At 37.1% G+C, this 23,947-nt stretch overlaps 1 protein-coding gene and 1 long non-coding RNA gene across 2 annotated transcripts in view; one reads left to right on the forward strand and one right to left on the reverse strand.

Moving 5' to 3' along the window:
- LOC113412475 (uncharacterized) overlaps positions 1 to 20,319 on the forward strand; it is a 44,333-nt gene extending 24,014 nt beyond the window's left edge. The window contains exon 3 of the long non-coding RNA XR_015746649.1: positions 20,207 to 20,319. This is a non-coding gene — a long non-coding RNA (uncharacterized LOC113412475). The remainder of the gene's footprint in view (positions 1 to 20,206) is intronic.
- The window catches only part of PTPRJ (protein tyrosine phosphatase receptor type J), a 100,642-nt gene continuing 86,550 nt past the window's right edge, over positions 9,856 to 23,947 (reverse strand). Inside the window, exons 13-25 of the mRNA XM_026668301.2 lie at positions 21,621 to 21,819; positions 21,361 to 21,479; positions 20,192 to 20,279; positions 19,643 to 19,681; positions 19,054 to 19,062; positions 18,557 to 18,644; positions 18,196 to 18,286; positions 16,999 to 17,072; positions 16,778 to 16,912; positions 15,687 to 15,806; positions 13,782 to 13,942; positions 11,410 to 11,545; positions 9,856 to 10,791 (exon numbers count right to left, since the gene is read on the reverse strand). Coding sequence (XP_026524086.1) covers positions 10,630 to 10,791; positions 11,410 to 11,545; positions 13,782 to 13,942; positions 15,687 to 15,806; positions 16,778 to 16,912; positions 16,999 to 17,072; positions 18,196 to 18,286; positions 18,557 to 18,644; positions 19,054 to 19,062; positions 19,643 to 19,681; positions 20,192 to 20,279; positions 21,361 to 21,479; positions 21,621 to 21,819 — 1,421 coding nt within the window. The 3' untranslated portion in view covers positions 9,856 to 10,629. The remainder of the gene's footprint in view (positions 10,792 to 11,409; positions 11,546 to 13,781; positions 13,943 to 15,686; positions 15,807 to 16,777; positions 16,913 to 16,998; positions 17,073 to 18,195; positions 18,287 to 18,556; positions 18,645 to 19,053; positions 19,063 to 19,642; positions 19,682 to 20,191; positions 20,280 to 21,360; positions 21,480 to 21,620; positions 21,820 to 23,947) is intronic.

The raw sequence follows: 23,947 nt of genomic DNA on the forward strand, positions 1-23,947 counted from the left end.
GATTTCTTGCTTTCTAGCTAGTCTTTAGATCTTTGGCTTAGCACAGCCAAACCTCCCTTAGGACTGAAGGTTTGCTTGCAAGCAAATTCAGTGCAGACTCACGGCAAGCAAATTTGAGAGACTAAGCTAGCCGATGGCAGATAGATAGATTACTGAATGATTCTGTGAGCAACTCAGTCTGCCTGCTTTGCCTGATTTTGGGTAAAAGTTGCTCTTTTTTAAATAAAAAATTCAATATTTACATGCATGGTGTGTTGTGAGTTAATTTTGTGAGTTTGCTTGCAAGCAAATTTTATGAGTTTGCTTGCAAGCAAATTTTATGTGACAGACTGAGCTAGCCAATGGCTGATAGATAGATCTCTGAATGAATCTGTGATTCTCTGAGCAACTCAGTCTGCCTGCTTTGCCTGATTTTGGGTAAAAGTTGCTCTTTTTAATAAAAAATTCAATATTTATATAAACATTTATAATATTTACATACAAGCCATGCCCAGCAAGTCACATGACCAAGCCACACCCACAAATTAGGCCACGCCCACAGAATCGGTTAGTGGTCCCTGGGATCTAAAATTATGAGTTTGGTGGTCCCTGAGGTCCAAAAGGTTGGCGACCCCTGTCTTAGAGGGTGGCAGCTGATACAGATAATAAGATACAGATTACCTGGATCCAATCCAGTTGGCTTTTGAACCTGATTTTTGCATCCAAAGCATTTTGGACACTGTGCCAGAAAGTTCTATGGCAAAGATTGCAAGAATACAGTTCTGTTCGTCCTCCTGAGTTTTTCTGTAACCCTTGGCCATATTCACTAAAATTATCCACTGAACAGTTATATGAGTTGTTACAGGAAATGTTGTACTTTCATGGTTCTAATTCTACCCCCAGGATGACTCTATATGTTCTATTAAATAGTATGGCTAGATAAGTGAATCAGACAAAGTAGTTTAGAAAAAAATTATCTGGATAACCGGGAACCCCAAGAATCAAGAACCAATATAAAGGGGATGAGAAGTTCTGAATGCCAGATAGACCAGGTTTTAGTAGTGTCAAGGGTGGATCTTGGAGAGAAATGGACATGGAAGAGAATAACCTAGAATTAAAGTAGAACAACTGCAGGAACAGAACATACAAATTCTATTTATTTAATTTCTTTATTTTTATTTGTCAATTGCTTACAAGGTAATTGGTATAAGTAAAAACATAGTTATGAATACATGGATACATATAAGAAAAATAAAAAATATATAAAATAAACAATAGGACAGGGACGGTAGGCACGTTGGTGCGCTTATGCACGCTCCCTACAGACCTCTTAGGGAAGGGGTGAGGTCAATAGTAGACAGTCTAAGGTTAAAGTTTTTGGGGTTTGGGGATAAAACCACAGAGTCAGGTAGAGTATTCCAGAATTGACCACTCTGTTGCTGAAGTTGTATTTCCTGCAATCAAGTTTGGTTCGATTAACCTTGAGTTTGTATCTATTGTTTGCTCTAGTGTTGTTATGGTTGAAGCTGAAGTATTCATTGACAGGTAGGACATTGCAATGTATGATTTTATATATGATACTTAGATCGGACCAAAGGCAGCGTAGTTCTAGGTTTTCTAGGTCTAGAATTTCGAGTCTGGGGGCATAAGGTATTCTACAAAGAGTAGAGGAGTGTAGAACTCTTCTTGTGAAATATTTCTGGACTTTCTCAACTGTGTTAATATCAGATACGTAATGTGGGTTTCAGACTGATGAGCTGTATTCGAGTATTGGTCTAGCAAATGTTTTGTATGCTCTAGTTAGTAGTATAATATTACCAGAGAAAAAGCTACGTAAGATTAGGTTAACAACTCTTAACACTTTTTTGGCTATGTAGTTACAGTGGGCTCTAGCACTTAGATTATTTGAGATTAGTACTGCAAGGTCCTTGACAGAGTTTGGATCAACAAGGTCTTGACAGTATTTTATTTTGATCTTTTTTTTTTGCCAATATGTAGGACAGAGCATTTATTTGTTGAGATTTGAAGTTGCCATTTGTTTGAGCATACTGATACATAGTCAAGGTCTTTTTGAAGGGTAGCAGTATTGTCGGTAGTGTTGAATAGCTTTACATCGTCAACAAAGAGAACACAGTTGCTCTTAATATGATCACAGAAGTCATTTATGTAGATTATTAAGAGAGTTGGTCCTAGAACACTGCCTTGGGGGACACCACTGTTGACAGGTACAGAATTTGATAGGATGCTCCCAATTTTGACCATTTGTGGTCTGTTTGACAGGAATGCTTCTATCCAGTAATGCAGGTGTCAAGACATACCGTAAGATTTTAGTTTTAGGAGTAGTTTGTCGTGTACCACTGAATCAAAGGCTTTACAGAAGTCTATGTAGATTGCGTCTATTGCTTTGTCCTGATCGAGTAGTGTAGTCCATATGTTTTTGCAGTGTAAGAGTTGCAGATTACAGGATAGTTTCCTTCTGAAACCAAATTGTTTATTAGAGAGTAGGTTCTTTGTCTCTAAGTGGAGGATTATGGATTGGTTAATAATTGATTCCATGACTTTACAGGTGACGCAGCATAAAGAGATTGGTCTGTAATTTTCAACTAGGCTGGGGATGACCATGGCTTGTGACCATAGGTTTCGCAAGGAGCTGGTTCTGAAAGAGTTTTCGAAGATTATGCTTAGAGGTTCGGCTATGGCAGTGGATAGCTTTTTTAAGAAGTAGGCACATATTCCATCTGGTCCAATAGATAGAGATGGTTTTAGATTGTGCAGTGCTTTTTCAACAATGTCTTCTGTAAAATCGATATGTATTAGATCATTGTAGTTTTCTGTGGTTCAGCTAGGAAATACTGGGCATGATCCATTGCTGTTTACAAATACTGAGCCAAAGAATGTGTTAAAGAGGTTGGCTTTAATAGTGTCATCATTTTAGTCTTTACCATTAGGTCCTTTCATGGGTGGGATGGACCTTGAGTCTTTTAGTTTCTTGTTTATAAAATTGTAGAAAGCGTGGGTGGAATTGGTGCGTAGTAGGTTTTCTTCTTGTTTAATGTGATAATTGGTGCATTCAGTTTTTATCTGGTGGCATAAATTTTTGTATCTTTTTTTGGTCTTACTAAGGCTTTATAGAGTGGTATTAGTACTTCCCTTGATCTTGATTGTATCCCTCTGTTAATACAATTTAGGATTGCATTAGCTTTTTTGGCTGTTCCTGCACACTGCTGGCTCATATTTAGCTGGTTGTCCACTAAGACTCCAAGATCCCTCTCACAGTTATTGCTACTGAGCATGGTTTCACCCAGTCTGTATGTGTACTTTTGGTTTTTCTTGCCTAAGTGTAGGACTTTACTTTTCTCTACATTGAATTTCATTTTGTTAGATATGGCCCAGTGTTCTAGTCTGTCAAGATCCATCTGGATCTTGAGCCTATCTTCTTGGGTGTTAACTATTCTTGCCAGCTTAGTATCATCTGCAAATTTGGTAAGTTCCCCTTCTATTCCCTCATCTAAGTCGTTAATGAAGATATTAAAGAGTTCTGGGTCTAAGACGGAACCTTGTGGCACCCCACTGCTTACTTCCCTCCATGTAGACTTAGACCCATTAAGGATACTTGTTGAGTACGATTTGCCAGCCAGTTGCGAGTACATCTAGTGGTGGTGCTATCTATTCCACTTTTTTTCTAGCTTACTAAGAAGTAGGTTGTGGTCTACTTTGTCGAATGCCTTGCTGAAATCTAAATACAGTATATTATGTCCACAGTATTTTGCTGGTCTACTAATTTAGTCACTATATTGAAGAATGAAATAAGATTGGTTTGGCATGATCTGTTTTTAACAAACCCATGCTGACTGCTAGTTATTACTTTACTTGTTTCTAGATGTTGGCAGATGTTTTTTTATTATCTTTTCCAGTATCTTCCCAGGTAATGATGTTAGGCTGATTGGTCTATAGTTTCCTGGGTCTGTTTTTTTCCCTTTTTTGAAGATGAGAACCACATCAGCTCTTTTCCAGTCCTCTGGTAGTTCCCCGGTGCTCCAGGATTTTTGAAAGATATGGTGCAGTGGTTCTGAGATGACTTCTGCCAGCTCCTTTAAAACTCTGGGATGTAATCCATCAGGCCCCAGTGATTTGTTTTCATCAAGATCAGATAGGTGTTCTCTTACTATTTTTTTTGCTTATTTTAACTTTTATTTCTGGTCTGTCTTTTAGTTATGTTTTTGGTGGGTTGAGCTATAATTTCTTTTTGCGTAAAGAATGAGTTAAGCAGTTCTGCTTTCTTTCTGTTGCCTGTTACTTCTTTGCCATCTTCTCTCTTTAGTGCAGGGGTCCCCAACCGCGGTCCGCGGACCGGTACCAGTCCGCGGAATAAGTCTTACTGGGCCGCTGGTTGCTGGCGCCGCCATCTTTTTTGGTAAAAGTGCTCCGGTGAGCTTTTCCGGTAGAAAGCTCACCGGAAGCACTTTTTCATCAAAGATGGCGCCACGCTCGTGAGCTTTCCGGGTAGAAAGCCATTTCTACCAAAAGCTCATCGAAGCGCTGGCGCTCCATCTTTTGACGAAAAAGTGCTTCCGGTGAGGTCACCGGAAGCACTTTTCGCCAAAAGATGGCGGCGCCCAGCTGATGCCAGTACCGGGCTGCGGCGCCAAAAGGTTGGGGATCACTGCTTTAGTGGACTGACTGTTTCCTTGATTTTTTTCTTGTTATTTATATGTTGGAAGAAACTTTTATTATCTTTGACTTTTGTTGTTCGTTCTGAGCCTTTGCTATCCTGACTTCATCTTTGCAGATTCTGGCTATCTGCTGATATTCTGCCTCAGTTGTATGTCCTTCTTTCCATTTTTTTGTACTTGTCCTTTTTTTCTTTCAATTTGCCAGAGAGATCTTTGTGCAGCCATGCTGGTTTCTTCTTGGATTTCTTGTTTTTCTTTCTCAGTGGTATTGTGCTGGTCTGGGCTTCTATGATCATACTTTTCAGAGTTTCCCAAGATTCTTGAGTTGTTTTCCCCTGTAGGATTTTCATCCATGGAATCTTTGCAACCCCCCTAACATCTTCATTCACTTCCTAGTTTCTACAACTATTTGAATTTATGTATGAAATTTAGACTTCATGGCTGAGAATGCCAAAGTACGATTGGTTTAAATTTCTTCCTCCGAGGTCTAAGAGCTGAAAGTTTGGAAATGCAATGTTTTGTCCTTCCACTAACTTCTAAACTTAAAAAGGCTTCAGTGAAAGTTGAATATTTGCAAACACTAGTTATAGAAGGAAAAACAGAGTTGACCCCCTTTCCTTCTACCTTGTCTTGATTTTAGAGCTTTTTACAACACAGGTTTAGATTACTCTGCCCACTGTTCATTTCTGATCCTCGGGCCTTTCAAATTTTATTAAGAAATGCTTTTGCCAATGGGTTTATCAGCATAAATTGTAGGCACATTTTTCTACTATTGCTTTGCTATAAAAAGATACCATTTCTTTTATTACAAAAAAGGCATACATTCTGGTCTTTCTGACCCAGCAGTTGTTTATGCGTGGCTAGTAGCATGTGTGGCTACTAGACTTGGGTGGCAAATACCCGGACAACTACTAGATAGCAGTCAAGGCAGTTTTATGCATCTTTTCACTGCCCTCTAATGGTCATCTCAGATTTTGCAGCCTAGTTCAAAAGCCCTTTAGAGTGTTTTCTATGGTAAGTATGATTATCTCAAAACCCATGAAGGCTGCTCTACCAATAGCAATAGCACTGAGACTTATACACCACTTTATAGTATATTACAGTCCTCTCTAAGCAGTTTACAGTCAGCATATTGCCTCCAACAATCTGAGTCCTCATTTTACCCACCTCGGAAGGATGGAAGGCCGAGTCAACCTTGAGCCAGTGAGAACTGAACTGCCAAACTGCAGGCAGGCTGGCAGTCAGCAGAAGTATCCTGCAATACTTCATTCTAACTACTGTGCCACCATGGCTGATCCAGTATCTGATTAGCATTTTGTTATCCTCAAGCAGTTTCTTTTCTTAGTTAAATTGTCTGCAAAACTTTTTTTCCCTATGCATCAGTTTTCACCAAAAGGAATCTTGTATTTATAATCTGTATGGGATCTCACCAACTTGCAAAGGAAAAGTTACATTAAGAGGTGGACTGCTTCCTATTTAATGGCTTCACACAGGTAAATGATACAGTTTGTATACATAACAATGAGAAAGACAGAAGGACAAAAATTATTAAACCAAAGAAGGCAAGTAAAAAGCATTTGGACAAACACACCAAAAGCCACCCAAGACAAACTTTCTGTTTTTGTAGAAATAGAATATACATTTCTATACAACAATCTGTATCCAAACTTTATAACACTGGGATATCCCCGAATCTTAAACTTGAACGAGGGAAGCAGTTTTGCTCACAGGCTTAATGCAATGGTGGGTTGTGTTGAAGAAAGCTGAGTGAAATCTACAATACTAAAATACAACATAGCAATATAATACACTCAAATATCATACCAGTTTTTAATGCTGCCAGCGCATTGATTAAAAGAAATATATGAATCCCCTTCCCTTTTACAAACCACGTCCTTCATTAAAAATGCCTTCATAATTTTAAGATCAGTGTACCAACAAAAGTAATTCAATGCAGAACCCTTCATTTTTCATTAATCGTATCCATTACAAACCACAGCAGCATAATAGAACAAAACCAGAGCCATATACATATACATAGATATGTCTACAGCAACATATGCATGAGTGTGTATGTATTTCACTGCATAAAAAATCTGCAGCGGAGAGTTTCAGTAGATCTTTGTATTTTTTTAGTCAAAAGACATAGAGCAAATATGATTATTCTAACTACAGGAGTTCTTCAGGCTTTTGAAAACTATTTGCACAAGAATATAAACCACAGAACAAACAGGAATGATAATGAACCTGAGTAAACTCTATTCAAATAGAGGCAATCATTCATTCAATAAATCAAATATTGCACTTTTAAATAAATCTTCATCACAGAAAAGAACACAAAATACAACCAGGACAGGAGGGGTACCCACCCCACCAATGCCACACACCCTTACAACAATTGTATGCAAACCACAGTTAAAGCTACATAGCTTTTCTCCTTCCCTAAGAATGCCACTTGTGGTCAGCCCTCAAGATCAACTGAAGTGACAGCTTTCAAGTGATAATCTTATAACTTAGATAAGCCGGTTCGCTCTGAAATGGGCCCTGAAAATGACCAATGTTGTTTTATTTTGCATGTGGTGAACCAATCATTACTATTCTTCTATAGGTATCTGGAAACCTGAGAATGCATGGAGGGTGTATGTGCGATCGACTTAATGGGAAATCACACACGAGTTTATTGCTACAGTATTCAGTTTGCAACACAATAACAAGTTTTAAAGTAGCTAGTTAGTTAGTTTTAATTTGGGCTCTGATTCAGAAAAAGGCAAATCCAATCCTTGGTTTGACTTTGAGATCTGAATATGAAATTTATTTATGCAAATTTCAATGTCTCCACTGAGTGCAACTGGAAACCAAATTCTGTTTATGTCTTTTGCCTTTCTAAAGTAACTTCGTGAAAATTGAAAGAATGGTAGGGTGTGGTTTTTTGTTTTGCCTAGGTGCAGCAAGGGAAGGATGCAACTCAAATTTGGCCTCTTTGAGAAGTGTAGCAGCCTCTGAGGAGCGAACAATACTTTTCCTCTAATTGGAAACTTTTCAAATTCTCCTCTAAATCATCCCAATGAAACCTGAGAGCAAATTTCAGATCATTTGCAAATGTGTCAGCAGATGAAATGGGAGAAGGCTGGCTATCTCCCAGAGACTTCCTGCTTATACTTCCACTCCAAGGGATGCTGAAAATTGGCCATTTTTTACTGAACGTAAGCCGTGTAATGGTGAAGAGATGGGAGCCAGGTGTAAAATCTGAATGTAGACTATCCCTCCCGTGATAAACAAAGGAAGCTTCCTAAATTTAAGACAAGTAGGTAAAAGAGGAGTTGTGCTAGGCATATTGAAAGACTACTTTTTAAAATAGAAAAAAAAATGCTTGTTAAAAATCTTTTGGAAGATCTGAATAACACGCTATGATTGAGACACTTGAACGATCATCGTAAGGCAGGAAGCCGTACCGATATTCTCAGGTCCCATAAGCTCCACCTTTGATATTCCTGCTTCTGCATGGAAAAGTACTACAGTAATCCTTGACTTATGACCATAATTGAGCCAAAAATTACAGCCCTAAGTTGTTGCAGTCATTAAGCAGGTCATCACTTGATTGCACATAATTTTATGACTTTTTGGCAGCAGTTAAGTGAATGCCATGATCGTTAAGAAAATCCATTTTACCCAATGTGTGTAGGGGAAGGAGTGAAAAAACCTGGGGGCAGAGTCAAAAGAGTCTCTACATAGCCACAAATGAACTAAATACAACCCCTCTTGAATTTTGTTTCCCCCTACCTAACACCAAGATAGTGTTAACCATTAGTTGAGTAGCTTCCAATGCATATGGATGATTAGTAATCAGATTAACTGGAACTTTATGTGTGGCCTTGATCTTTCCTGCCTTCCTTTTGGAAAGTCTATGGTAACTGTGAATAGTCACTAAGCAACCGGGCATACATTTGTAACCATTTGTAGTTTAATGACCATGCAAGATGGCGAGAGCACTGAAAAAAAGTGACTGTCCTTGCACTTATGACCATTGCAATGCCCCTATGGTCATGATTAAAATTTGGGCACTTGGCAACTAATATGTATTTATAATGGATATAGGCTTACCCAATTGCAATTTGAAAACTTCCCAGGGACTTCTAATAAGCAAAACCAATAGGAGAACCTGGATTTGCTTAACAACTATGGCAATCCATTTAACAACTGAGGCCAAAATGTCGCAAAATCAGGCAAAATTCAATACTGCATCACTTAGCAAAAGAAGTTCTGGTTCAACTGTGGCCATTAAAGCACTGATTACTGGAGATATTACGTAAAACTTTTACCCTGAAGAACTATGAATTGAAAAAACTTGATAAAACTACCGTGTTTCTCATATAATAAGGCCGGGTCTTTTTTTTTTTGAGCCCGAAAAAATGGCTAGGCCGTCTTTTCGGGGGTGACTTAATTCCCCCCCCCCTTGCATCTTCGGGCGGGTGGGCGGGCAGCGATGGCTTGGATGTTGACCTCGACGTTGGTGGGGCACTTCGTATCGGGGTCAACGCAGGCAGCACCGTATCCGGGTGTGCAACAAAAGTACTTCCTAACGGCAAGCCCCCCCACCATTCCCCCCCATTTCGCATGTTTTAATCTAGACCTTAATTTGGGGGGAGGGGCTTAATTTCATTTCATGCCTATAAAACATGCTGGGACTTCCTATTGGGGGAGGCCGTATTGTTGGAGAAACAGGGTATTACATTGATTAGAAATTAAAGTTGCCAATCCACTCACACACCTTTTCCATCTTTGCATTATTAGTTGCATACCCCTAACAATTAAACCTGAGGTCATAAGTATCAATGGCTACTTGGACATCCCTTATTTTTTTTACTTAGAAATTAGCATATTTTCACAAAGTAAAAGCTTGACTTCCTTTTGTTTCATAAACAACTGCTATTTCTCAATACCATTTTCTTTTGCGGTGCCCATACTATTGTCAAATGTGATCAGCTATTCACAAGTATTGCTAAGCATACAAATTATGACAATAGATGAAATCTCTAATCATTATACATATTCAAGTGAAAAGGTAATAAGGACACACAAGACTGAGGGTCAAAGAAGAAAATGGTGCTCAGAAACAGAATAACCAGGATCTTCAAAGGGCACGGAAAGACTACTTTCATCATTTTTTTTTAGACAAGTGGGAAATATTTTCAATGCATGAAAATAAAATTGGATAAATTTTAATTTACCCATATATGAAAACCTTGTCCTTCTTATAAAATTAAAATATGATACGATAGTTATTGTGCTCACAAGATCAAGCAAATGAATTCTGCAACAAACCTTCCACAGAATAAAGTATCATAAAATGAATGGTTGCTACTTCCACGGGGAAAGAATAAGCATAGGTATTCCAGATTTTAAAAAATGGAAAATAATCATATTCAAATGTTAGACATCATCTGAGAATTTCAATACAAAAATATAGATCTCTGATTATTTTGTCTTTAGCAAAATAGAAAGGCACAATTACATAATAAAATATCCTATTTATAAACGGTTTACGTGTTCCCATTTTAAATAAAATGAATTTGAGAAGTCACTGTGGAATTTAAATGTTAAAGTGACCAATATATCATTAATATTTCTGGAACACGAACAATAGAATCAGTATCCTAGGAAGTCTGAACATGAACATGTTAAAAAAATAATTTAAAAGTGTCTGTATTTTTCATTCTTATTATTCAGCCAACATTAATTTCACCAATAATATTTTGTTTTATCAACCCTCAATGCAAAAATTCTCTGCAAAATACAGTATAGATTTTTTTTCTTTTAACACTATATTGAATCCACAGTTTCCTCTGACAATTTAACACGTGCATCTTCAAAACAGGTGCTGAAGTCTTTGTGTATATATAAAGTCATACAAAAGCAGTGCATATTCTTTCTGTCCTCTGCAAAAGGCCCAAACGGGAAGCAGATCATTCCTTCCTAGTTATACATGGTAGCCATTTGCCCTTCCAATGTATGGTGATGATGGTGTGAAATTCTCATAGATTGCCATGGCATCTGTGTTCTGATAGATGAGATCCATTTTCTTCTCTTTCTTAGATTTAATAATATCCATAACACAGTGGTTTAGGAAGACATATTGGTCCTAAGAGGGGGGAAAAAGCAATGCAATTTTAATCATAGGTTTTAGAAGACGTATCCATCAGTTTAAAGAGAAAAATGCACATATCTAAAACCAATCATGACTAGGGTTGTACTCAGATCGTACTAATCTTGGACTCTATCTCCAAACATACTACATACTCTACTTACCTCAAACATACTGCTACATACTCTGAAGCACTTTGGAGATTGAATCCAAAGCACTCTACAGACCTAATAATAATGACATACTGGTAGTCCTTGCTTAGTGATTGTTCCAAATTATGTCAGACCTGCCCAGAGTTACTTATGGCCCGTTTTTGAAGTTTTGAAGTTCCAGTGGCTGCACACATGCCTCATCACGTGATTGCATGTTGGGGCGCTTGCAACCAGCTTGCATTTACAGCCATTTGCAGCCTGTCCTGCGCAGTCACATGACCATGATTTTTGGCATTTTACGACCAAAAAAAGTTGTAAAATTGGGTGCTGTCATGTGGCGACCCATTTAATGACTGTTATGTCTTATAACCCTAATTCTCAGTTGTTACCCTTATACCGTAAGTCAAGGACTACCTGTGCCCAATTCTTGTTCTGCATGCTTAGAATAGCAGTTTGCCCGTACCTCTGTTTGTACCATTAAAGATCGATGCATTCGTAGATCGTATACAGTGCCGTACACATCAACTGTGTTCTCCATCTCCATCTGTTGTATCAAACGGTCAATTGCAATGAAAGTTCCTGTCCTCCCGACACCAGCGCTGTTTAAAAAAAAAAAAGGCAGAGGGTTGAATACCTTCATCTGACTCTTTTACTATGTTTTTCAAGCATTGCATTATCTAATCTAAAAATAGCACCCCCTCAATTTTCTCTCTTCTACATAAGGAAAAAAAGAAAGGAAACTAATGCCCTGGTTGTCCAGCCACCCTGTTTATCTGCTGTTTTTCCAGGGACCAGAGTACAATATACTGTAATTCTAAATATAATGTACTGTATGTAAACAGAAACATCGTCATCATCGTCTTGTCCATGGGGGGAATCACTGGATTACATGGAGATGGGAGATTGTTAGGAATCATATGGCTCCCAGGCTGGGAAATTGGGAAGAAAAAAACAAACTTATACTAGAAGGTGGCAGTGGCAAATCATTTCTGTATTATCAAACTTCATGATTATATCTGTGAAGACACCAGGAACTGACTTTGACTTGAAGGAGATTTTTTTATCTAGCCAAGCCAGTATATACATGTAGGTAGTCTTTGACTTACAACCATTTGTTTAGTAACCATTCAAAGTTACAATGGCACTGGAAAAAAAAAGATTTATGACTGTTTTTCAGTCACATCCAACCATTGCACATGATCAAAATTCAGATGGTTGGCAACTGCTTCGTATTTACGACGGTAGCCTTATCCTGGGGTCCTGGGGTCACCTTTTGTAACTTTCTGACAAGTAAAGTCAATGGGGAAGCTAGATTCACTTAACAACCCGTGTTAACTAATTTAACAATTGCAGCCGATTTATTTAACAACTGTGGCAAGGAAAGTCCTAAAATGGGGCAAAATTAATAGCGGTCTTGCTTAGCAATGGAAATTTTGGGCTCAATTGTAAGTCGAGGACTAGCTATAGAACACTGTTGGCAGCTAAAGTGGCTTTCCATGTTTTAGAAAATGAAATATCTAACGCTCAGTTAGGTTCTCAGGGTTTCAAAAAGGATAAAGAAGAAAGCATCCCCTTGCCTCTCAGTATGATTGGGTTGGTATTTTGAAAATTGGGCTAGAATAACTTTTTATTTTGATTGCCTGCAAAATGAGATGATGTTATTTTGGGAAGGGCAATTTAGCAGAGAGCACATGAAAAAGAAAGTAAAAATTACACTCCCACAGCATAAGCTGGATGTGAATCCTAATCCTTTGCTTCCCTACAGTTTTAATATAATATGGTTTAAAGCCAGGGTTGGGGGGATGGAGGAGAGCCTGACCTTAACTCTCCGTTTGGTTTGTTTTGGACTCCCAAAAAATTCTGCCACTTCAGGAGGCTAACACTATTACTCAGTGACTGAAGACATTCACGAGGGACAGTTTGTTTCATCTCCACACTAATGCAGTCTCTCTCTCTCTGATACATGCCTTGATGCACATGCTATCATATTTGGAAATATCCACACAGCTCTCCTCTCAGTCCGTTCCAACCCATGGGGTCATCCCATGGCAGCAGGACTCTTTACCAGCCAACTGATCATAGCTCAAATTTGGTTTCTTTTAAACCAGGGGTGTCAAACTCAAGGCCCGGGGCCTGGATCCGGCCTACAGGGATCTGGCCCATGGGGCTGCCCTGGAAACATCCCGCGGTGCCTCTGCCAATGAAAATGGAGCTCGGGAGGGAGGCACACAGCCCTCCTAAGCTCTGTTTTTGCTGGCAGAGCGCTCGGGCCACCACAGGCACCTCCCCACATGAATGATGTCACGCTGGCCACTCCCACTCTGCCCCCCCCGAGGTCAAACACAATCCTGATGCAGCCTTCAATGAAATTGAGTTTGACACCCCTGTTTTAAACCAACTAGTTAAGATGCCATCAAGTCAAAAACCTGCAGTTGATATTTCATTAACACACACCACCAATGACTTAAAAGTAAATACAAAACTTCCAAATGCCCCTTCTGGCCACGGAGAAGAAAAAATGCAGAAATCCGAGGGTCAAATATAATAAATATAAAATAGGTTCTTTTGTTCAGACAAGATAAAAGGCAAAAGATTGTGTGTACCTTATGTACGGCGTACCTCGTGATATGTGTTAGACTGATAGCATGCATTTTACAAGCGGGTGGGTTGAATTCCAACTGACACCCCGCAAATGGCACTGTCACTTCCTAGCTCAATGCCCGATTTTAAAAGCAGCTGTTTCCATGAATATCCTTGCAAGACAGCCACTCATTGTACCCAAGCACAACCACAGAAAATCATACTTAAATGTCGGTAAAGGTATTATATTTGTACCTGCAATGAACTAAGGTTGGAGAAGATTGTGGCTTCTGCTTCATGAATTCGTGCACCAAGTGCCTGAAGCTGATGAGGAGGTCTGTGGTTTCTGGAACCCCATGATCAGGCCAGGCAGTGAAGTGAAACTGACGCACAGGATGACTTTCCGGTGAATCACTCTTGTCAAAATACAGAAGAGAAGTTAGAACTCACAAAGGAATTATTTGCGCGGACGCCTCCTGGCAACTTGCTTTACTTAAACAAAAAAAGCTTTGTTCATACAAGCTATTGAAGGGGGTGATCGTGACTCTTCTTTACTCTGAGTCCTGTGATGGCAAACCCAGGAAATGCACATTGGGAGACAAGCAAAGAGAGGCAGATCAAATCTACATTTTCCCTCAACCTAGTGCCCTGCCCAGCTGTGTTGGAGCTCTATTTGCCAGAATTATCAGGCAGCATTGCTGAAAACAAAGCTCACTGGGAATTCTGGGAATAGTGTTTTGCACGATTGAGGGCACCAGGTTGGCAGAAATCAACATAACTGGAAACAAAAACAGCAGGAATGAAATTCGATCCAAGGGTAGCTGGAGGAGAGTAGGAGAGACAAACTGGCAAAGATAAATACAGCAGGGAAGCTCCCGCTTATGTTTATGAGGTTACATAAGAACCAAAGCAAAGCTTTTCTTTGCTTTGGAAGCCCTGCAAAAAATAAATGTGGGCATTGGTCACATTGGTTACTTTTTCATCTCTATTGTATGAATGGTTGCTGTCTGAGACAATTGCTAAATGAAGACTAATTGTATTCCCTGTGTATCATTGCCCTGACCCTTTATGAGCGGAGGTTAGAATGCAGGCTGACTGACTGCTGCTGGCAGTTCGATTCTAACCAGCTCAAGATTGACTCAGCCTTCCAGTCTTCTGAGGTCGGTAAAATGAGGAGCCAGATTATTGGGAGCAATATGCTGACTCTGTAAACCACTTAGAGTGGGCTGTAAAGTACTGTGAAGCGGTATATAAGTCTAAGTGCTATTGTCATTGCTATTTATTCTTAATAAAAAATGGTATGTTTTTTTTCCTAGTTCCAAACTTCAGGGCTTTAAAACGTATTTTTCCTGCCCAAATTCCTTGAGATTAGGCAAAATAAGGACTGACCCAAAGTACGTAAGTAGGTAAGCAAGTAGATTTAAATAGTAAATTTAGTAAATAGTAAATAGTTTATAAATAGTAAATTTAGCTCTGGGAATACACTACACATTGTTAAAACACTGCCCCAATCCCAAGCTTGATGCAACTATGAAAAATTCCTTCTACCAGGTCCGGTTTTATAATATTTATTTTATCATAACTGATAAAGAGGGAGGGTATGGCAGGGCTACTTCTATTCAGCATCTACATAAAACCACTTGCTGATCACCATTATCATTGTGTAAAGTTTCATTGTTCTCTTGAGGGCACTCAATTGAACATCTTAATCCCTGGCTACTCGGTAGCCGAACAGCAAATGGCAGCAATCAAGCTGGAAAGGGCAAGTGTGTAAGTGATCTTGTTCTAAATCAGGTTGCAGTGGAGGTACCACCTGCGGCTAGTCACGCTCTCCATGTGCTTCTGTAATGCCTGCAAGCTTGATCCCGCACCCCACAACCACAGGCCTGATCTGACCAGACAGAAGTGGAATTACCATAAAATAATATCACCCACTGCCGACTCTTCTAAGAAGCCCAGAAAGATATTGTGCCTCACAATACTGAAGCCTGCCCAGCTATCTAGTAAGACAAGAATGGTTATGATTCCACATTCCATGCTTTGGCATACGTCATCTATGCAGTTTCTGTCTCGTACCATGGGTCCAAATTCTGATTGCCAAAAACCCAGATAATTTCCTTCTATCAATAGAAAGCTCTGTAATATATGATCGTAACTCACTTGCTGTATGGAGAAATCTCTTATTGTCCACTCGGGTAAGAAAATTTCTGAAGTCATGGCCACCATTAAGTCTCCATAATTCTTGGATTGCTTGTTTGGCCAATACTCTTCACATTTTGTCTAAAAATATAAATGATCCATAGGTTATACTGTAAAATAATTTTATTGTCAAATCCTTTCTTGGATTGAAGATATCACAGCTGTAAGATACTACAATAAATCAGCTTCCCATAACATTGTACTAGACAGACAATACATAACAACAATTCTTACAGAATTCTTAGTCAACAGAGAAGAAACTATGAGAATTAGGTTTGCTCTTTCTTTTTTCTTATGTTTCATATATGTTTAATCTTGTTCAATTTTTGAAGACTGCCTGGATAAATCCCTGCAGTTTTCTTGGCAAGATATTTAGAAGTGGTTTGTCCTTGATTGTTTCCTACTCGCTGAGAGAAAGTGACAAGTCCAACATCACTCAGTTGATTTTGTGTCTAAGTTGGGACTAGAATTCAGTCTCCCATTACTAGGCTGATGTCTTAACCACTGCACCAATCTGGCTCGTTTTTCTTCTACCTTGAAGACTAACATGATTCCAATCACAATCTAGGGAACAGTTACAAGAAACTTTCTTATTCTTGCCATAGAACATTATTTTAATTATCTGCTGCTCTATGACTATAAACATGGCATGGCGAAGGATTAGCTTCTCCTTAGTAGCGGCATTATCTCTAAGAACATAAACTTGACCTCATGTCTCATTGTTCTACCTTTCCTCTAAACTCAATTTGGAATATTTTACTATGGAGATGATCTGTATGTTGGCTTTTCCTTGCATAGTTACCACAGAGTAACTCTTGTATAGAGCTACCCAGTAGTAAGATGGTCAGCCAATAAATTTAATAAACAAAAAGTAAATAAACACTCTCTCTGCCAGCAATATATATTGTTTTATTTATTGGCTATATTGATTTGTGTAAGGAGCAGGAAATAATAGTTTTAAATACATTCTAATGCCACTCATGTACATGGTAGATAAGACAGTTGTGGTTGTGATGTTTTGTAACTGGTCTTAGAAGTTTAAAAAAACTTACCCGGCCTTGTTCAACACATTTAGTCAACATAACAACGGTGTAAATTTTCTTCTCCCAGATCATGCGCCAGAAATCTTGCACAGTGTTAGGCAAAGGACCTTGTGCTGCAATAAATTCTTTCTTGGAGTTATATCCCTGTAATAAAAATATGGTCTCAGTATCATTTTTCAACAAACTCGCCACTCTAAATAATGTGTTTTAAACACACCAGGAAGACTTACAGGCATATAATTTGCATTTATGTAATCATCAGTTGGGTGATTTTGAATTGAAAGTTTAACACGCGAAATATCATCTACAAGGAGAGAAAAAAAGAGATGTTAGGTCTTGCTTTTAAAATGTAATTTAGGTAAATTCATTAAATAAATAAAATGCATTCATTGTGAAAGGTCATATGCAAAGTGAAAAAATATGGGGCTATAAGTAAGTTTAATTATGTACGGTTCTTGGTGCTATCTGAGTTGGGTGGTTTTCTTGCAGACATTTCATTACCAAACTATGTAACGTCATCAGTAAAATGTAATTATTCAAGCCCAGTATTAAAACTTAGGGAAGTACTAATACATTAGCACTTCAGTCAAATTAATTATGCTTCAATCAATCATATCCCATTAATTTCATTAAAGAAAGGAGCTAAAGGAACATTCAATTTTCAAATGCAATTTTCAAAATGTTTTTTAAGAGACAACGGTCATTTTATAGCTTTTAATTTGGTACATAAGAATTTGATGCAGTTCAGTAGCATGATTTCTGAGAGAGAGCTTCTGAGCACTAAAAACCTATTTTCCACCTTGTTTTTTGAGTGATTTAGACACTTCCTGTATCATTTAATGGGAATTGGTTACATATGAGAATCCTCTTTTTCATTACCAACTTTGGCCCCTATTGATGATTGTCCATGCGCCAATTGAGGTGGAAAATGAAAGATTATGATGATCTCTCTTCACACAGAATGGCACATCATTAGATTAGCTTACTAACTTGACATACTTTAGAAAAAAAGTTACTTAAATCCTTTTTCAATCAAGAGGATTGAAGGAAATTACAATTCTACAAATTAGGCTTCTAAGGCCTACCTGTACTATATTTAGGATTTGTTTAGAGTTCTTTTTCCCAATGTTCCAACATTTATGTGACAGGAAAAAGAAACCTATTGATTAACTCTGATCCCTCCACAATTTTTAAATGAAACATGACAGTCCAGAGTTCTACCATCCATATCAAATATTGTGTCAAGAACCAAGGAAAATATGGAGAATTTAAAATCAAAGTTCCATTTACAACTAAACAGAAAAGCAGAAAACATAGCAGGAACTGTTTTGGCCCAAATGGAAGTTCTGATCACATTTTATAAAGTTACAGCTGAAATATTTTAGGCAATAATAAGAGTAAATACAGGAATAGAATGGGGAACTTACAAGGCAAAACATTGTTGTATCTATTTTTTCCTTTGTTATCTGACAATTCAGCAGCAAATTTAGGCTGATTAGCACCAACTGGCCTGAGATCCTACAACAGAGAAAGATATAATTTATTACTGTTTTGTCTCAAAACATAAGACGTTTTTTTAATATTTAGCATTGTTGTAACAGTGGATGTCAGGAAAGGTAATTATTATTTCTGCTTGTTAATTTGTTTTCACAATTGAGTTTTGGCTCCTTACTGAAATACACTTTAATATATAACTCTTGAAAAGTGCAAGAATTCGCTTAATAATGGTAGTGACCATATATGCATGAAAAATATTTCCGTGTGAATAAGAATTGTTAAAAAGCGTACCTCATACTCTTCAGCAAACCCACAGTTTGAGTCAGCTTTTTGTTTCTTAAAATAAGATTCATAATTTTCAACTTTAAGTAATTTTGATCTGCAAAAGACAAAAACAGCAGCTACTGTTTAGTGTACAGTTTTGTTCAAACCACAAAAAAGTACTGAGTCATTTCGGGACTTAACTCCTTAATTATGCAAAAAAGTCCCTGTATTTGTCAAGTGTCATTGAGAAGTGGTGAAACATAACAAGGTATGAATGAGAGTGAATAGCAATTTAGAAATTCCAAAAGCCAAAAGTAAAGTGAAGCAAAGAAACACTTGACAAGTGAAGTGTTTAACATGTAAAGTAAAACAAAAAATTCACTCAAAAATTATATATATATAGCTTGGAAACTAAACAGAAATCAGAATGTATACTTATTCTGAATGTTTAGTTTCCAAGCTATATATATAATTTTGGGTAGAAGGGTAGAATCAATAATTATATTCATTCAGGATGTACTTACTTTTTAGGTCTGGAAAGGAAAAAAGAAAGAAAAAGGAAAGTACACATTAGTTATTGTCCTTATTAACTGAGCAAAACAATTTTTATATATAATATTTGGGATTCAGCAAAGGTTGTAATGAATTCCCTAAAATAATCCCCTGTTGTGATATGAATGGTTCCAATTAAGTTTTGAAAACAATGTATTGGTTTAAAAAGTATCTTATCTCTGTTTAAGCTATGTTAATGCTGTTTCCAATTATTTGTTCCTTTTCCCCTTGCTTCTTATAGGTATTACTTCATTTGGAACAACTTTAACATTTTTATTATTAAGATGAAACTAAACATAATACCATTTACAGAATTAGCAACTGCATGGTTTCCTTAAAGATTAAATGGCTTATTAAAATTCTAGTGATGTTAATTGTTTGTAAAGCTTTGGAAATGCTATGGAATTTATTTATTTATTTAAATGTATTGGCTGCTACCCAAATCCAGCAGATTGTTTATATGTCACCCTCTCCCACCCATTTTCAAACCAAGATAAGAAAAAAAGTTCAAACAGATTTCTGAATACTAGGCAAAGAAATAAAAAAAAGCATTCAACTCACTCAATTTGACTAAATGGCACTTCGTTATTTCTACCTTTCCTGTAAAAGTAGAGATTGAAAACAAATTAGTTGGGATTTCCATTCTTTAATATTTACATCAAACTAGTTGCGTAGCTTTCCATCTAGTTAACGGGATTACATTACCATAAATTATGCTTTTCTGTAGGCAACAAATGCGTTTTCAGAAATTAGTAAAGGGTAGTATATTCAATTATCTGTGACAAGACAGTTCTGAGTAACTAGCAGTCCTGCATATCATTCCAGTATACTTAATATAAGTTTACCAGGAAAAAAAAATCTGTGTAGCATCAGATCTAAAGCAAGAAAAAATAAAAAACAAACTGTCCATGTTTTGAATTACAATTCCCATAATCCATTAATAGCTATGCTGACTGGATGTTTTGGCTGAAGATTTCTAGAAAAAAAAACACACAATGATCTATCTGGGAATGCTGGGAGATTTGGAGAATCTTGGTGGGCTCTGCAGTACAGATGCCCACGATTTATCATGGAATTCAAAATAGCTGCATTATGAAGTTGTTTTTATACCTTTTCTTTTTCCAGAAGATGAATCCAACAATTGCAACAATAACTAACAGAACCAAAATGCTTCCGACAACACCTCCTGTGATGACAGCTGAAAAAGAGAAAAGCGATATACAGTTTTCTTCATACTTTTATGCTCCTTTACACCCATCTAATGCTTCAACCCCCTCTCTCCCTCCCTCTCTCTCCCTCTCTCTCTCTGTGTGTCTTTTATATCTTCTAGCTTTTTATCATTCTTTTCAGATCTTCATTTTCACTCTTGATGTATATTTTTAGATCCTTTATGCCTCTTTTTAATGATTGTATCCACCCACTTATGCTGCTCTGATATTTTTTTGCTTTTATTGCCACAATTTATCCTTAATAAAGACAGCCAGCTAAACTGGATCAGCTTCAAAACTTCAAATCTTAATTGATACAGAGCTTGCTGGCTGGGGAAATCTGGGATTTGAACTCCATACATCTTAAAGCTGCCAAGCTTCAGAAACACTGATATAGAATGATGTACTACATCAAAGCAAAGTGAATTGTCAATTCACACATCCTTTACATTTGTTACTGCTAACAATAGCAAAGCAGCCTGTTTCTGAATCTTGGCGCTAAGAACACTAAATGAAATTTATAGCGTATGAATTATCATATATGCTAGCACATGTAAGACTTCAGACTAGCATAGAACAAGTCCCCTGTATACATGCAGATTCCTTTAATACACCAGTATGGAGAATATACCAAGTTATTGGAGAATACACCAAGTCAAACTATCTGGATAGAAAAAGTTTGGCTTCAGTAATTTACTGATACGATAGATTCAAATTAGGCTACTGCAACTTCATCTGCAGAGCAATGGAATCCGAGTCACCGTGGGCGAATGGGCGGCAATATAAATTCATTCATTCAATCAATCAATAATTAATGTCTTAGAACAGTGGTCCCCAATCTTTCTGGCTTGGCAGACCAGCAAGGTGGGGAGGGGGGAGAGAGGGGATGGATGGTTCCATATCAGTGGTTGGCGCGCACACCTACATTTGCGTAAGCGGTGGTTGTGCATGCACGCTATTTAAAAATATACAATATTGATTTTCTCTTCAACTTTAGTAAGCATTTTAATCTGAAGAGTCAAAGGTTTGGTCAGAATAGAGCTGGGTTTGCAACAAGAATTTGATCAATACCTGGATTCTGAGGTAAACCAACCAATGGTGAAAGATGAGAAAATGAGACATAACTCTCCTCTGCGTTGACAATGGTCTCATTCACAAATACAATTCTAGTGAAAGCGGCAACACATGCCCTAATCAAAGGTAGGGAAGAAAGGAAATAGCTATTAGGCTGAGATACAATCAAGAGTTTTCAGAGATATGTAGATTACTCATTCATCATGTTTTATTCACATGTATTATAAAGATGCATTATGAAACATGAGAAAAATTACCTGTATGACCCAAGAGGATCTAATTTTCCATTAAAATAACCATATGTTGTAGATTCATCTCCTATTTCAACAACATAATCCTGATTTTTTGTAGAAGGTGAACGTTTTTCTTCAGTTTTTATATATGCAACATAAGTACTTGTTTCTTTATTCCAGAAATCATTATATGTGTACTTTAAAACCTCATTTGAGACTGTACCTAATTAGAAAGAACAACACATTGTAAGCTAAAGTTACATTATAAGCAGCACTTCAGCAAAATACTATTAGACTGGTTTTAAAATGAAAAAAACAACAACAGTGAGATGAATTTATATTATTTAGTTAGTTAGCTGCCTGGGAAGTTTGTTGATCAGTGTAACACATCTCACTTTTATAGATGCAATATTTTCTACTCCTGAACAAAAGTTTCAGTGCAAATTTCTAAAATTTCTAATTCACTTTTGGAAATAGTTTATATATAGTTTTAAGAGTAAAATGATGTTTTGTTAATTTGGTTTCTAGATTTTATTGGGGGGGAAAGGAAATATTTGGTTGCAGCTGAATGTTTCTGAAGTTGATTATGAGGTTGCAAACCAAAATAAAGGAGAAACATTTAACTCTGTACTAAATATGTTTTCTTAAGAGACAACTGGACTTTGTTTTTCTTTGAAGACATTTCGCTTGTGTAATTATTGTAATTGAATAAATGGATCCATACTGAACTGTTCTGAAGGTTTTGTAGGAAAGGACACAAAATACAGGGAACTAATTTCATAACATACTACTGTCAACCATCTTGAAACTAAAGGCATTTCCTAATATTAAATACTCATTCAATAAATTAAGAAGTGATGGTATACAGAACTGTATTTACAACACTCACAGCAGAGTTACTGCTTTGAAATGCATGGCTATATAAAATTGTATGTATGTATCATTCATTATTGGAGGACAGACATTTATTTATGTATATATACATCTCATATACATAAATTTTTGCCTCCTAATAATGAATGATAGGTAGAACATTACTGTGTAACACTCACCACAAAATACTCTTTTGCCAATAACCACCTAGAATTAATAAACTGCATCACATTGCACTACAGAGCATTTATCCCTCCAAAATATAAATACAATATTTTGGGAATTAAATAGATTGATGAAACATAAATCAAAAATCAAACATAGTTGAATATACATATGGTTCCTAGTTCAGAATAATTTCCTGTTACATTTTATGAAAAAAAATACAGTATTAAAATGTTTGGAAAACTGTTGGTGATTTCCTTGAATTGTCTGTGTTGTTTTCTTATGTATTTATTAGGTTTTTTTAAAAAATCCAGCATTTATTGCTTTTAAAAGTTACTCAATACACCTAATATTACTTCCTCCTTCTGGTTTCCCTAGAACCACAGCCCTGTGAGGTGAGTTAGGCTGAGAGAGTGATTAGCTCAAGATCACCCAACTGGCTTTCATGTCTTAGGGAGGCCTAGAAGTAAGTCTTCTGGTTTGTATGCCAGCCCCTTCACCATTACACCAAAATGGCTCTCAGCAACAATATAGAAGTTGTTTGCCATTGCTTTCTTGGGGATATTTTTTTTGACTACTCAGTTTAACTCACCATTATGATAATACCTGGTCTCCCATCAAATGAGGTGCAACCCTCTTAGCTTTTCAAAACAGCCAAGATCATGTAGGAATTTTATAAGCAATGTAACTGCTGTTTTCCCAACAGTTTTTAAAAACAAAAGGAGATGACTTTTGCATGTAGCATATACTGGATTTCAGTGCTGGTTTAGAATTTATTTATTTATTTATTTATTTATTTTCTCAAACAATTATTAGATAACAGGTATAAGTATAAACATGGTTATAAATACATGAAATGGATACGAATAAAAAAAAAAGAAACAATAGGACAGGGATGGTAGGAACGTTTTGGTGCACTTATGCACGCCCCCTACAGACCTCTTAGGAAAGGGGTGAGGTCAATAGTAGACATGTTGAAGATTTTGGGGTTTGGGGAAGAAACCACAGAGTCAGGTAGAGTATTCCAGACATTGACTGTTGCTGAAGTCATACTTCCTGCAATCAAGTTTGGTATGGTTTATCTTTAGTTTGTATCTATTTTGTGCTCTTGTATTGTTTTGGTTGAAGCTGAAGTATTCATTGATAGGTAGGACATTGCAATATATAATTTTATATACTATATTTAGATTGAACCGAAGGCGGCTTAGTTCTAGGTTGTCTAGGTCTAAAATTTCAAGTCTGGTGGCATAAGGTATTCTGCTACGAGTAGAGGAGTGGAGGATTCTTCTTGTAAAATATTTCTGGACTTTCTC

The sequence above is a fragment of the Notechis scutatus genome, chromosome 1, assembly GCF_049901735.1.
Source record: "Notechis scutatus isolate UNSWTSFEM ecotype Mainland chromosome 1, rNotScu1.2, whole genome shotgun sequence".
In the NCBI taxonomy this organism is placed as follows: domain Eukaryota; kingdom Metazoa; phylum Chordata; class Lepidosauria; order Squamata; family Elapidae; genus Notechis; species Notechis scutatus.